Source organism: Schistocerca gregaria, chromosome 4 (assembly GCF_023897955.1).
Source record: "Schistocerca gregaria isolate iqSchGreg1 chromosome 4, iqSchGreg1.2, whole genome shotgun sequence".
NCBI classification, from domain to species: Eukaryota; Metazoa; Arthropoda; class Insecta; order Orthoptera; family Acrididae; genus Schistocerca; species Schistocerca gregaria.
This window is the reverse complement of record NC_064923.1, coordinates 161322572-161337684: the sequence shown is the minus strand read 5'-3', so window position 1 is coordinate 161337684 and position 15113 is coordinate 161322572. Positions and strand designations below refer to the sequence as shown.

At 37.8% G+C, this 15113-nt stretch overlaps 1 protein-coding gene across 4 annotated transcripts in view; it reads right to left on the bottom strand.

The window, feature by feature from the left end:
• Positions 1-802: 802 nt before the first annotated feature.
• Positions 803-15113, bottom strand: part of LOC126365920 (uncharacterized) — a 179193-nt gene continuing 164882 nt past the window's right edge. For all 4 annotated transcript variants that reach the window (XM_050008667.1, XM_050008668.1, XM_050008670.1 and 1 more), the window contains exons 23-24: positions 11615-11754; positions 803-6849 (exon numbers count right to left, since the gene is read on the bottom strand). In XM_050008667.1, the coding sequence (XP_049864624.1) occupies positions 11633-11754 (122 nt within the window). In that variant the 3' untranslated portion in view covers positions 803-6849; positions 11615-11632. The remainder of the gene's footprint in view (positions 6850-11614; positions 11755-15113) is intronic.

Below are 15113 nucleotides of genomic sequence, written 5' to 3'. Positions count from 1 at the left end.
TTCAGGAAGTTTATAAAAGCAAATATAATTCAATATATTGTGCCAACTTGATATTAACAAATGGTTTGGATTTCGGAAGTTATGCTTAACTGTGATAGTGTTAAATGTATTTTGCAAATACTACTTTCAGTTCGTATGTTATGTCTTTTCCAGGATATCAAAGTGTAAACAGAAAACAAATGAATTTTTATAATTTTTAGTTAAGAAAACGATTGATTCACCTTAGTTTTCTGTGTTTTATTTCGGTTGACCACTTTTGTTCTTACATTGGTATAACAATAAAAATACATGTGCCTAGATCATCTGCCAGGGCTCATCAACACAATTGTGACCTCAACCACTACATTACCCCTGTCTTCCTCCACACATTCTTCCCTCTCTTTCCATCCATGTCAACTGATTTAACATGTGTAAGTTTTGACTAATTGTTGATAGAGAGTAAGTGTAAGATTTAACTAATTTCTAATATACAGTAAAAGTAGAAAATAATGATGCAACAATTGCCTATACCCTTTAAACAGTATGGTCACCTAAGTGTGTGGCACAGAATGAATTTTCACTCTGCAGATGAGTGTTTACCGATTTGGAACTTCCTGCCAGATTAAAGCAGTGTGCAGGACCAAAACTTCAGTTGGGACCTTTAGCCTTTCATGGACAAGAGCACTTTATCCATCAAAGACAAAATGTCTTGGGTTTGAGGTCTGCTCTGGCACACAGTTTTCCGAAGTTCCATCATATGGTATAGCTCACTATACAACTGGAGTACCTCATAAATTCAAGAACAGAAACGAACCACAGGAAGTATATGAACTAACTTTATTTTCTCAATAGTGTTACAAAGAAATTTACAATATTTTTACAATCAATAACTTTAAACAAAACACAGTAACAATGCTTTTTTTAGAACTGAAAATTAAATGTGAATAACAAATATTGAGGGTGCGAAAGAAGGCAATGTGCCACAGTCTGCACTCAAGTTTGATACAGTTTGACATCTGCAGCACCATTCATTAAGGCATATTAATCAAACGTGCATTTCTGGATGTCACTTCTATAGAAATTGTTGTAACAAATAGTGGTCCAAAGTTAATGCAAGTAGTAGATGAACATTCCTCAAATCTTTCACAAAAATAGCTTCAAAAGTCAGATATTTACACAAATTCTCAGAAAGAAATTTTCTGAAACAATATTTTTGCACATGCATGCCATTTTATTTACAATTACATATGCAGTCCCATACCTACTTCTGTAATTGTCACTATAATAGTAAACATATGAATGTACTCCGTGTTTGGGTATTACATAGAATATTTTGCTTCAGCAACATAAAATATCTCGTGCAATTAGCACTTTATGGAAACAAAGTAACTCTTACTTGCCACTGAAGTTACAATGTCGAAACATTAAACCTTTCATTCAATTCAAAGAACATCCATTACATCATTTCTTCTAGCAAATTTCATCCTTGGGTTAGGCATATTAATGACCCAATTTTCATCAATGGCCACACATTCTTCAAGGAATTATATTATGAAAGTGCTGATGAAAGTGTACCAAACAATGAAGTCATAAAACATGTCCTATACTTTAAAGTAGATCAACGTAATATAAAAACAATGACTAATAATGACAGTTTTCTCATGCAATATACTCTTGTGTAACTGTAATGTTGAGTACGAGAAAGAGAAAGGTGTGCCATAATGACACTAAAGTAGTGAACATTAACACTGTTCCACAAAATATTTGAAGAAATAATCAGCATTTCATTATTATTGACCCTGGCAACATATAAACCACACAGAAAAGATCATTCTGACATAAGATGTGTTAAATTGCGATTAGCAACAATTGTTGATTATTTATCCCTTTGTAGATGAATGAATAATGTCTTTTAACGCCATGTTACTGAGAGAGTCCACGGCATGTAGTCATTCTCTAGAACTTCTCCTTTGACATTCCACAGATGAGTAGTAAGAGAATGCTATGTCAATACACCATTCTAAGCAGATAACTTTTGATTACAATGAACAGTGTCACTGAAACAGTTGCGAATTTCTTTTTTCTCATTTCATGATCTATGGGACCATCTGAGCCAAAGCTACTTGATCATGGATACACATATCACGTTAACTAGACTGATGATCAATGTGTGCCACATAACACAATGGTTAGGGGGGGGGGGGGGGTATTTATTTTGGGGTAAATTGGTAGTGAGTGCAAACACAACAAGAGTATGCCTTAGAGACATGTCAGAGAGCTGCTATTATATACAATACACATAAAAGACTCAATTGATAAAATCAGTAGCTCTAGAAGATTGGTGGATGATACACCACATACAGGTATGGTTAATACCCATAGTCCGTATTCTGACATACAAAAACATTTGCAGCACAACCACGCTCAGAAGATAGTTCCACCAGTTTCCTTTTAATTTAATCAAATACAAAGTAATTAGCACACATGGACAGAAGTCCTCTGTATTGCTTGAATATAATGTCTGCAAAATATAAAATACTTTGACATTACAATGCAGAATGTTATAAATCAGAACAGCCACGTGAACCTTATATTATGAATGAAACACCATGGCTGCAATTCACTTGCAGGATCAGATTAAGGCACTGAACATCTTTATAAAGATATTTAAAATGACCATTGGCAGCTTCGAATAAATATAACACAAGACAAAGCAATTTAAAAAAAGTACTTGCAAAACACCCTGAAGTATTGTGTTTTTTTTTCTTTAACTGATATTAAGATGTACAGTTTATGGACCTTGACAGTTCAAAGAAGATCTGCACAGTTCGTGACAGATTCATCTGTCTGTCAAGTCACAGAAATTCTCAGTACACACTAATGACATTGTCTGGACTCTATGGAAAAGTGGTACTTTAACAACTGTTCTTAAAATTCCAAAAATCTGTGCTGACTTAAAACCATTATTTCCTCATACTCACGTACCTCCACAATTAAACACTTTCTACACAGCACATTTGAATCACCATGCCAGGAGGGGGAGGGGGGGGGGGGGCAGGCAATTATCGCTGATCCATCATCTACGCTGCCATGCACCATATAGTAACTTGGGGAAGTGTCATGGAACTGTATTGAGACAGTTACTCAAAACAAAGTTAATGTAAGCATATCAGATTTTCATCTGTGATTTCTCTAAAGATGAGCAACATTTCAAAATAATACAATCCTCCTCCTCCTCCTCCTCCTCCTCCACAGAACCCGCTGACATAAATAAACATGACTTTTCTCAAGAATCGCACAGATATTCTCAAGGTTTAGTTAGGTGCCATAAAACATTAATTTCCCCACATATAGTAAGGCAATCCCAATTTTTTGCACTCAGATGTTCGTTAAACAGTAATGTTGAGGAAGTGGACAGGTACAACTTGTCTGCCCATATGCCACACTTCAAATATTAATAGTTGTACAATAGCTTAACTTTTGATCAGTATCAAAGAATATTTAAGGCAATATATGTAATAAAATGTGACTGTTACTGTTTAATCATTTGTTATGTGCTCTGAAATTTTCAGAGACTCCACTAGATACAAGTTTTATTTTATTTTTAGTTTTTTAATGCATATGCAAGTTATACCTATAAGTGTTCTGGGCAATAGTATTTACATAATTATTGAAGCTAGATCGAAGTGAAGATAGGATCTGGCCAAACAGTAGTGCTCTTCAGCATGTGGTAGATACAAGAGCAATTACATCCTCCATTTAGATTGGTTGTGTCAGTATATGTACTTATTGCATCACAATTTGTATTCTGAAAGCATATTTCATGATAAGTGCCATCCATATTCAATTTTCCCTGTTGGCACCTTTTCTTTCCTAACTACATCACTGTAGTTCCCTAATATCTGTGTAATGGCAAAATCCTACCAAGAAAACACAATAAATTATGAGATAGAATTTTTGTTCAGTACTTTTTTACCTCAAGAAGGAGAGATGAGGGGAACAGAGTGGCAAAGTTAAAAAGGGAGGGCAAACCACTCAGACCCCAAGACAATAGGCACCTACCCGTAGTGAGGACAAGGAAGAAGCTGACACTTTTGAAAGTTAGGATGGCATCATCCCTCTTTCTCTTCTACACACATCTATTAGCAGGACAAAACATTTCTCCTCCAGAAGGTAATTACTGACCAGGAATTATGTCTATTAGTTTATTACATGTTTCAAAAAGGTAATCTCTCATGGAAATGTTCCAACATTTCTCAATATTAAATGTAGCAAGCAGTCATTGGACATCAAAGAATGCTTCATCAAATTTCAGGAACTGGCAACTGATGATAAGCTTACCACTAACTATTTCTTCACGAAGTTGACAAAGGACAGCTGGTTATAGCTTGACATATTAAATCGAGTGACTCAGCAATAAAAACAAATCAGGTTTATAGTGTAAACCAAGGTTCAGCCACCTTTGTCTATGCCTTTCATGGTTTCTTTTAAAGCACTACAGGCAGTTTGGTGGTAGCGGACAAGGCGGAGGGGAGGGGGGCAACAATGCAGTAGACATTGTATTTTGTACATACAAAACAACTAGGTGCAATAAACTCCAACAACATAGCTCAGCATGATTTAAGCTCAATAATGTGAAAATGTCTCGTTTAATTTTGTAATTAAGCATACTTATTGTTAATAAGAAATTTGATAAAATACAAATTCTGAAAGAAAAGGAATCTGCTCATCAAATGTCTAGTTTAGTGTGTTTCCGTGCATTCAATGGGCAAAGATTAGAATAGAATCTTCCACATGTTTAATGCTCAGTTTCAATTGTAAGCTAAATATGGCTGCAGGGTGTAAGAGAAGCATAATGAATAGAACAGCCTGCCAGGCGATGTATAGTGATGAAACACTTAAGTGAAAACTGGGAATTACATTTATGAATTAGTTTATATTAATTCAATAAAAAAATTATTAGCATGTACATTAACGTTGCAGATATGGTAAAGGAAAATCTACTGACATAAAAGTTTCCGATTTTCTCCTGTGTCTGTATTCATTAATAAAGGCAGTACATATATTCTCATAAATAATTTTCTTCAACATGCTGATAAGACGCTCTATCTTAAGTAAGACTTGTACATTAAACTTCATCTGAATGCTGACATGGAACCACAGTTTCTCCACACAAATACGCCATGCCTTTTTCATATTACGTTACCAGAAGATAAGAATTCCGTGAAATCAATGAAGTTAATGGTCATTAGATGTATAAAGACATCTAGAAGCTTTAAATTTGAGAATTTAATAGTCTTCACAAGTTTCACATTCCTTTCAATGTGTCTTATGTTTTCATTAACTCCCTACAGACAATGTCCGACTTTTGTGGTGCCCCTACATAGTAAATGCTATGGTACAAGAATATATAATTCTGGAAACATGAATCAAAAGAGAAGCTCTGCTCCTTACTGCCGGAATCATGATTTATCTTTACCAGACAACGAAATTTTTTCCTTAATAAGGAACCTGTAAGTCCAAAATTCACACTGCTGTCCTTCTTCTTCTTCTTCTTCTTCTTCTTCTTCTTCTTCTTCTTCTTGTGTTTATATCAGCTGCATTGTCAGTTTCATTAACTGTCTTTCATCATACATTTTGCCCGCCATCAATCTGGAAACACTTTAGCCTCTTTATGCAGCACTGGTTACTGCTTCTATCCACCACAATTTAACAAGGGCTTTGTTAATTGGACAAATTGTGCATAGGAGAAAACACGCCTGACAAAGCAAATCCTGTGAGTGTCACCACAGTTCAGATCACAAACCACTACAAGACTAATGTGCTTCAGAGAGCGAACTGTTTCAGATAAAATGATAGGAGACAGACGATGAGGCTATCCAATCCACTATCCTCTAGACAGCAATCACACATCTCCTTCAAACTGAAAGTTCACGTAAGTTGAAGAAGGAAGATCAACTCCAAGCCACAAAGATCACTGGTGTTACAGAACGTACAGAAAAGAAGAGTAAGTCTGTACAAACAGGACATCATATTATTCATACACAAAGTGCTATACAAGAAACCAGGCAAAAGGAAAATTTGTAATGACGGCAGCCTGAATTTGTAATAAATCACCATAGAGAAGCATCAGATTAGAGTACATCCATATGACTGAATTACTGAACAATATGTATTACTTATGATGGTTTTACCAACCTTAGGTCTCTGACTACCTCATCACTGGCCCCTTGAATAAATTGATGAGAATGCACAGGCAATTAAAATGGCATTACATGTCAACAATTTTTATTTAATATCACAATCCTATTACTTGTTAACTTTCTCCTGTCCTTGCTTAATAAGGTTTCTAAATGAATGATTTAACACAGTATTGTAAGTTACTAAAACCAGTATTATATTTATTAAAAGCTTCTTACAAACTTGTCTTCACTTCAGTTTACCATCTTCGCAAGGCAACAATTCACTGAACAGTTTGTCATTCAGAGTTTTCCGCATGTTAGAAATAGTGTGACATTGCACGTTGATTGGTACAGTGCAAATGAATGCATTCCCTGTGCACTAATTAACTGGCACAATCAAGTCTTAATGAAATAATTTGTCTACTTTTTATTGCAAAATAATGCAAACATCTCTTTTCTGAGCCTGAGCATTGTGATGACCGCTATCAGAACCACTATTAATAAATGTCAACACAAAATGAACATACATAAACTGCTTACATATTTCAGTCTTCTGTTCTTATTTCTCAGATCACACAGCAAATCAAAGCATAAAAAATCACATGATTACACTTATTAGAAATACTATACAACAATTCTTGGGTAAAAATATAAGACACTCATTGATGTGATGCTGTGTACCTCTTTGCTGAAACAAAAACGAAGTTTACATTATGTAACAAGTAAAGACGACGTAACAGGTAGGTAACAGTCTAACATAGCTACATACATATTCTCTAAACCACTGTGTGTGTGTGTGTGTGTGTGTGTGTGTGTGTGTGTGTGTGTGTGTGTGTGTGTGTGTGTAGGGGGGGGGGGGGGGGGGGGAGGGAGGCATACATGTATTATTTAGTTTAATCTTGTCTTTACAGCACCTATGTGAGCAATAAATAGGTGGGTAAAGAACATTTCTAGATCCTTTGCTAAGTACTGGTTCAAGAAACTTTGTAAGCAGGATTTCGTGGGGGGCAATCAGTGTTCATACACAAGCGGCTATCAATTCAGTATCTTCAATATTACTATAGCTATCTCCTGCGAGTCAGATAAAACTGTAACCATTGTACCAGCATTCTTTGTGTGTATTCAACACCTCCTGTTAATACTAAATAGAATGTGTTCCATACACTTAAGTTCCAAGATGATACCCGAACCATGAAATTAAGTCTACCACATGGTTTCTCTACAATTGAGCCTATGTGATCATTTCATGCCGTTTCCTAGGAACTGTTAAAACCAGGTATTTCCAAGAGTCCACAGAGTCCAACTGCTTGCAACTGATGATACAGTTACAGGATAGTTCTTTTCTGCATTTCGTGAAATGCACTATTTAATATTTCTGAATGATAAAACAAGTTTCAATTGTTGCAACACTTTGAACCCTTATCAATATCTGACTGCATATTTGTGCAGCTTTTTATAGGTGTTGCTTCTTTATAGATAACTGCAGAATCTTCAAGAAGTCTAAGATTATTATCAATGTTGTCTGTCAGGTCATTAAAATACAACATGAACGAAGTAAATCCTGATACAATTCTGTCAATGGCTCACCATGCAAGCAAACACGCTGTGTCTTCCCTACCATGAAATTTTCATGTCACAAACTTACTTTGATACTTGATATAATACTACTTTTGTTAAAAATTGTTGGATTGGTACAGAGTCAAATGCGCTCTGTCAGTCAATTAATATTGCATCCACCTTACTGCCTGCATCCCAGGCTTTAAGGTTTTCATGTGAGGAATAGGAAGAGGAAAGAAATAGAGCTGTTATTTACGTTATTACTTATAATACAGAACTGATTTACTATTCCCTAAGTGTAGTACAAAATCCAGATTGAAAGACAAAATCATATAATAAATACTGAGTATTCCAAGAGCTCATACAAGTACTGCCAAAAAAGTGAAGATCCAGTTAACTGTAAAAGGAGATAGTAAACATTTGGTATAATCATTTTCATTATTACCATTAATTGATCATAATGATTAAAATTCCTCAGACTATCAATGAAATACTTCTGAGTTAGTTTCTCATTGGTTTATATTGTTCCAAATGAAAAGACATAGGATGGCTTTCATTATTAATACAGTTTTGTTCCACATGACTGCAGTGAAGTATGGGGGAACCTAAGAAGAAATCGCGCTTGCAAAGATAGATTCAACATACAGAAATAATATTTGGACTTTCATTACGAAACAGTTGCAAGTGTTCCCAAGTGTGTGCAATGCAAGTAAACCATCCATAATGTCTTGTAGCTTGAATAAAACAACTTTCTAACTGACGTTTTACAACAACCAACATGCAGCCATCCTAACTCAACAACACCTACCAACCAAAGAAACAGGCTACACAGTGAGCACTATAAAAAGATTTGGGGTTGGCTGGCAGCTGGTATTTACCAGTCCACCAACTGAAATGTCACAGAGTTATTTAAATCTAAGTACAGTGACATTTCAGACACCAGAAGTGTGATGATCTGACAGATCCAGGCCCTATCTCGGGTTGCTTTTATTTCTATTACATTGTTAATAATCTGGAGCAGGCTCATCCAAAAATTGAGAGATGTAACATCCACGTGATACATTTTTGGCTACAGTGCGATGAAAGGAAATTGTGCCTCTGGCAGTTATAAACATTGTCTACTCGAACATATCAATGTGTATTATACAAAGACAATGATAATTGTAAATTCCTTTTATGATCTGCGTTTGTCTTCCTTTGTTTTTACCTTTTGTTGGGTGGCTTTTGTAGGTTCAGCACAAAAGACGCATATCAAACTGAGGTCTCTTAAGACATTGTAATTATTTGTTAATTATTACTTGAAAATAGAGTCCATTATTATTATAAACATGAGTGAATAATTATTTTTAACTGTAATTCCTCTCTCAGTAAACATTATCTGTGTTTATTGTTTCTTTCCGTTTCAAGGGGCGCAGCCACTGATGATAGCGATTTGTATCGCGTTTTTGCCTGTTTTCCTTAGAAACAAATCAAGTGTTTGCTTGATGAAGTCTAAATAGTGCACAATACGAAAGTAGAGATTCTGTTAAGTTTAATAAGCATTTAAAATACTTATTTGCTCTAACAATAGAAAGTCTCTATGAATTGTCTGCCGCCATCTTAACAATTGCCTCAGCGGCAAATTCAAATTACGCAACTCTACAGACATAAATGCCGAACGTAATACAAATGTGTAAAAATAAATGTGCACCGGTGGTCCCGAACTCATTTTAATGAAAATAATTCCAATCAGATTGGTTCTTTAAAAACAGTGCTCATAGCACGATCGTTTTAACAAAACTTTTCTAGCTGATGTATGGAGCTGAAATTAATTACGCACGAGTTGCGAAGAATATTATTTCAGGTAACATACATCAGTGTTGCGCGCGACTGACATTCGGTGGTTTTAATGATCATTTTGCTCAACATAACTTATTTCCATCACAATACATAGTTGTACAGAATCCATTGTATGAACTGTGATTTAGTGACACTTATACAACTTACAGACAACACTCTAGTACGACATTAACTTGGAGTTCTTTAGCAACTTCATCAAATCTTTAGCCGGGAGAAAAATTATTTAGTAATTACTCAATGTAATAAAACAAGATTATCATTTCCATTTACAAATTAAATACCAAACCACTGAATAACCCAGCGAACGCCACAGAGAGCTGCAGATAGAGTGAGACCGCACTGCGCTGCTCTGCACTGGACTGTCCCGCGGTCAGATCCACGTAAACGAAATATTCTATTTTAGAATTAATTTTATGTAAGGGATATAGAGTGTAATTCTTACTATTAGTAGTTAAAAGTAAGTATTTTTTGTTATACTTTGTGCTACAATTTTTGTATCCCTTTTCAGAGTTTAGATATCGGATCTTTAGTTTGTTGTTTTGTATGTAATAATTTTAACTGACCAAGTCTGAAAACTTAATAAAATATAATTAAAGTTATAAAGCTTGTTAAAGAAGACAATTAACTTTTTACACATTTTTCTTTTACGAGGAAACGATTTTGTCTAGGCTTGGTACAATATCCGTGAGACTGCTAACCTCAAAGAATTGGTCAAATTTTTATCGCCAAGGAATGAACGGTTATTACTTTTAGCAAGCTTTAAAGGAGAGGAAAAGCACTCGCAACTTTACGTGGAACCAAACATTGATAGAACTTTGGCCGCGTGCTTGTGCAGAAGAGGATATTTCTCTCATGGAAGACAGCTCTAAAAGTCATCCAACATTTTACATATAAGAAAACGGTCCTTCAGGCGGATATGGCACTGTAGGTCAATCAGCTCTACTTGAAGCACTTGTGAGGCGTCCTCTGCCCGAAGGGAAAACGGGCGAACAAATATATCTATTGGCTGCCGTTCAGGCTGTCTGCACGGCCAGCTAAGCGGCACGGCTCGGCCACTGCAGCAACATACAAATTCACACGGGGTGCTGGCCGTGGGTGATCACGGGCAATAGCGCCCCAAGGACACAGTTTGGACGAGCCTGATCTACAGATACTAGGCAACTTATGCACAACTTACAGATAGGTCTAACAATGTTTTCCCTATTCCATTAATGAAAAAGTCACTTACGTGACTGCACAGCCGTCATCACAAAAGGTAATCCCATGCATACTAAGAAGGAAGTAATATCAAAGCAGCTGATTAGATTAGTTCAAAAGTTTGAAGAAAGGCAACAACAAATCACCTATAATAAGACCATTCCCAGTAAAGCACTGTGGTGTTCAAACCATTTCATGTTAATGACAACTTTACTTTTAAATACAGTGCGGAAAGTTCCGACAGAATGTAAACAATTTAAGAGTACAGATAACAACTCACCAAACGATAAGGGTGTGGAGTCATCAAGAGAGATGTAAGACTGGAAACTTTGCTAGCTCCCCCACCCCACAAACATGTACACTGCAATTAATTGTGCGTGTGCGAGTGGAAGGGGAGACTGCTCATTCCAGCTTTAGCTTGAAAACGGTATGTTCAAAAGGTAGCAAAATTTTCAGTCCTGACTATGTAGCTGTTAACACCTCAATGCCTCTACTATTTGGCCAGTTGTTAGGTTTCTTCCCAAATTATTTGCTCTACTTGTTCAAATTAGAGCAGCACCATGTTTACTAGGTCATCAGAAGTAGATCAGAAAGTCATATTGTGCAAAGATGGAGAAGAAAATTAAACTCTTTTTTTTTCCAAAGGTACTATTCCAGTTGCCATAACTGATTTAGTGAAACCAATGAAAACCAGAAAAAAAGAACATTAAAGCTCACTACTTAACGAATGTATGGAATCAAATATTCGGATTACAATTCGAACACCACCTTTGTTTTGCACATGTTATTTACAATACAAGATATAATGAATAACTAGTGGACAGATACAGTGTACACACAGCTAACTCAAGAATACTCACCACGATAAGTCATCAAATTTACTGAAGTATTTGAACTTCACAATGTCCTTGCTTTGCCATGCTCAGAATTTTCACCTTTTTCACCTTATTCATAAGTTGTTGTAACTTAAGTTCTGTTTTGGCGCCATTCTTTGAAAAATCTGCAAGGAAATTTAGTGAAAGTAATTCTGTTGCTACCCTTAAATACAGATACAAATACTAAATCAGCAAAAGTCATGAGCAGACCAATTACTAATGATATAGATAATTAAATTATATCAGCTTTAGCCACAAAACCACAAACAGCCCAACTCTGCATCATAGTCTAGGAAACATTTGACAATTCTGAAAGCAATTTATATCATCAATTCAAAATTCACACATCTGACTCCCTTTTGAATCAAAAGCTAAACAATGGTATCTGCTAAAGCCCTACAGGCGTGTGGCTAATTCAAGTTGTCAGCGTGAGTCTGCAGTGTGCAAGATAGCAAGAACCTTCACATAGTACGGCACAAGATGATGTAGATAGCTGGTTTGGAGTGAAAGGGATAAAACTGCATGGTCATCCATTAAGTGGCAAATCAGGAGTGGTTGTCAAAGGAAGGAGGCAAAAGGTAAATCCTGGAAAGCTCAGAAAAAAGACAGTACACACAAGTCAAAGGAAATATGAAGGTGGGAAGAGTGGGGGCCAGGCTGGACCACCAGGCATAGATCGCTAAAGGACCAGGAGGGAGGGTGTCACCAACCTATCGGGTGGTCAATGAGGCAAAAAAAGCCCTTCTTACAAGGATGACTAAAAACTACCTGCTGTGTTGGCATTGTCTGCTAGCACCAGAGGTAGTGTGTTAGGAAGATTAAGATGTCACTTCACAGTGAAAAATTAGGGAAGTCTATGAGTAAGTGGGCCACCATCAGGCAGGCTCTGCATTGACAGAGAGGGGGATCCTTGCAATGGAGGATATGGCCAGGATTCATCCAAGTAACATGCAGGGAAGACTGCCACGTATTCGTGGTCTTCTTAATAGTTTGCAGTTTGTTTGTTTGTGTGGGGGGTTGATCAGGGCAGACCACTCCAAGTTCAGGTCCAGTTTCAGATTCCCAGAATTGGCATCCTGGTGACCAGCTTGGCCAACTGGTCAGGTCATTTATTTCCCAAAATCCCAATATGAACGGGGATACAAATGAAAAGAATTGGCCGTCCAACTTGATTGAGGTCTCAGATAAACTCCTCAATAGATAAAATGAGTGGGTGACGAGAGTAGCACTGGTCTATAGCACAAAGGCTGCTAAGGGAGTCACTAGAAATTAGAATACTCTTGCCGGCGTAAGAATGAAAATGGCTAACGGTTAGTTTAATGGCCATCAATTCAGCAGTGCAGACACTGCAGCCGCTTGGCAGAGAAGGGAGTTCAATATACCGTGTATGTGTGTTTGCAAAACCTGTTCACCTGTCAACTGTTGAGCCATCAGTGAATACCACCTCTGCACCCAGATATGTCTCACAGACAGCCAACAACATGTGGCAAAAAATTGTGGGGTCAACGAAATCTTTTGGACCAAAGGATACATTGAGACTAATCCGAGATGGGGGCACAAGCCAAAGGGGCAGAGGCGAAATTTCCTTCACCAGAGGTGATAGTGGAGGAAGCTGCAGTCCGAACAGAGATGCTGCAGATATGCAGCAGTTTTACGCCAGTTCCAGATCACTGTTGTGGGAGATACAGATCCCTTTCAGGGAAAGGGCACAGTAGTTGGGATGTTCAGAGAAACTATGAACACATATAGAGTAATTCACCAGCTGTTGTTGGCGCACAATAGGTAATGGAGGGACTCCAGCCTCAACTAGTAGGCTGTTCACATGGCTAGTTCGGAGGGCTCCTGTCACAACTCGGAGCCCACAATGAAGAATGGGTTCCCATATCTGCAATGCTGAGGATGATGCTGAACCATTTGAAAGACTCCTATAATGAAAATTCAAGACGTGACAGAATCAGGGCTCTGTAGGTACACCAATTTGACCACCACCTAATGTTACCGAGACAGCAAAGTGTACTGAGGTGTCACCAGCACTTTCATTCAAGTTGGTGAATGTGGGGAAACCACATCAGCTAGCAATCAAAGACCATTCCAAAAAAGTGGTGTGTCTCAACTACAAGAAGTAATTTATTGTCTAGGTAAAGCTTTGGGTGTAGGTGGGCAGTAAGAAGGTGACAAAGTGCATGACAAGTCTTGGCAGCTCAAAAATCGAAAGCCATTAGTCACAGCCCATGGCAGCACCTTTCCTATCGCACTCTGTAAGCAACTCAGCAGCAGCCATACTAGCGCAGCAGCAATAAAATTAAAAGTCGTCGGCATATAAAGAGGGCAATACCAAAGCCCCTACAGCCACCACTAGACCATCTATGATCACTAGAGTGGTGGAGAAGCTCAGCACAGAGCCCTGCAGGATCCCATTCTCTTGGATATGGGGGGCGGGGGGTGGGGGAGGGGGCGGGGTGTACTGAGTGAAGCACCCACTTGAACCTGGAATGTATGGTGCGACAAGAAGTTCTCGACAAAAACCGGGAGTAGATAACCAAGAACACAGTCATTTAATGTAGCAAGGATGTGGTGACACCATGTTATGTCATAAATAAGCCTTCTGGAGGTCGAAGAAGACTGCAATGAAATGCTGACAGCATGCAAAGGTCGTCCGGATGGTGGATTCCAGGGGAGCTAAATTATAAGCAGTGGCTCAGTTTTTGCAAAAACAGCCTTGAGATGCAGCCAAGAGGCCCTGAGACTGAAGGATTCAACACAGCAGTTTACTCACCACAAGTTCAAGCAACTTACAGAAAACACCAGTAAGGCAGATTAAGTGATAATTGCCCATCTCTAGAGAGTTCTTACCAAGTTTCAGTACCGGAATCACTGGATTTTCTCACCAGTGAGATGGGATCTCACTCTTGTTCCAGATCCAATTGAAGAGGGCAGGGATTTGGTGTAAAACTGCTATGGTCATTAGCACCTGGTCTGTGACTTAGGAAAAGGTAAAGAAACCAAATTGGAAACCAGCAGCAATAGTAGTAAAACTCAAAAAAAGAGGGAAAACTAAAAACAGAAGGAATGCTTAAAAAACCACTATAGAAGGGGGGTTGTTTGTCCCCAAAATGAGCTTCAAGTAACTGATGTCATCTCACCGACACTAATAAACTTGAGAACGCAATCAGTTGAGTGCGTGTCATCTGCTAAAATGGAAGATATATCAGGGGACAGCTGTAGATGGGCGCGTAACGGAGTAAAATAGGGGGCACTCAAGTAAAAGGTGTCTCACCGTCCACAGTTGAAAGCAATGGGGACAAAGCGAGGGAGGATCGCCACTTAAAAGATGTCAATGGCTAAAAAGACAGTGCCCGGAGTCTAGTTAAAATTACCTCCTCCCGACGACGAGTTCGGGAGGAAGAAGTCCAAGCACAGGGAAGAGCTTTCACGTCCCACAATTTATTATTGGAAGTGTCGACCAATGTGAGTGACATAAAAG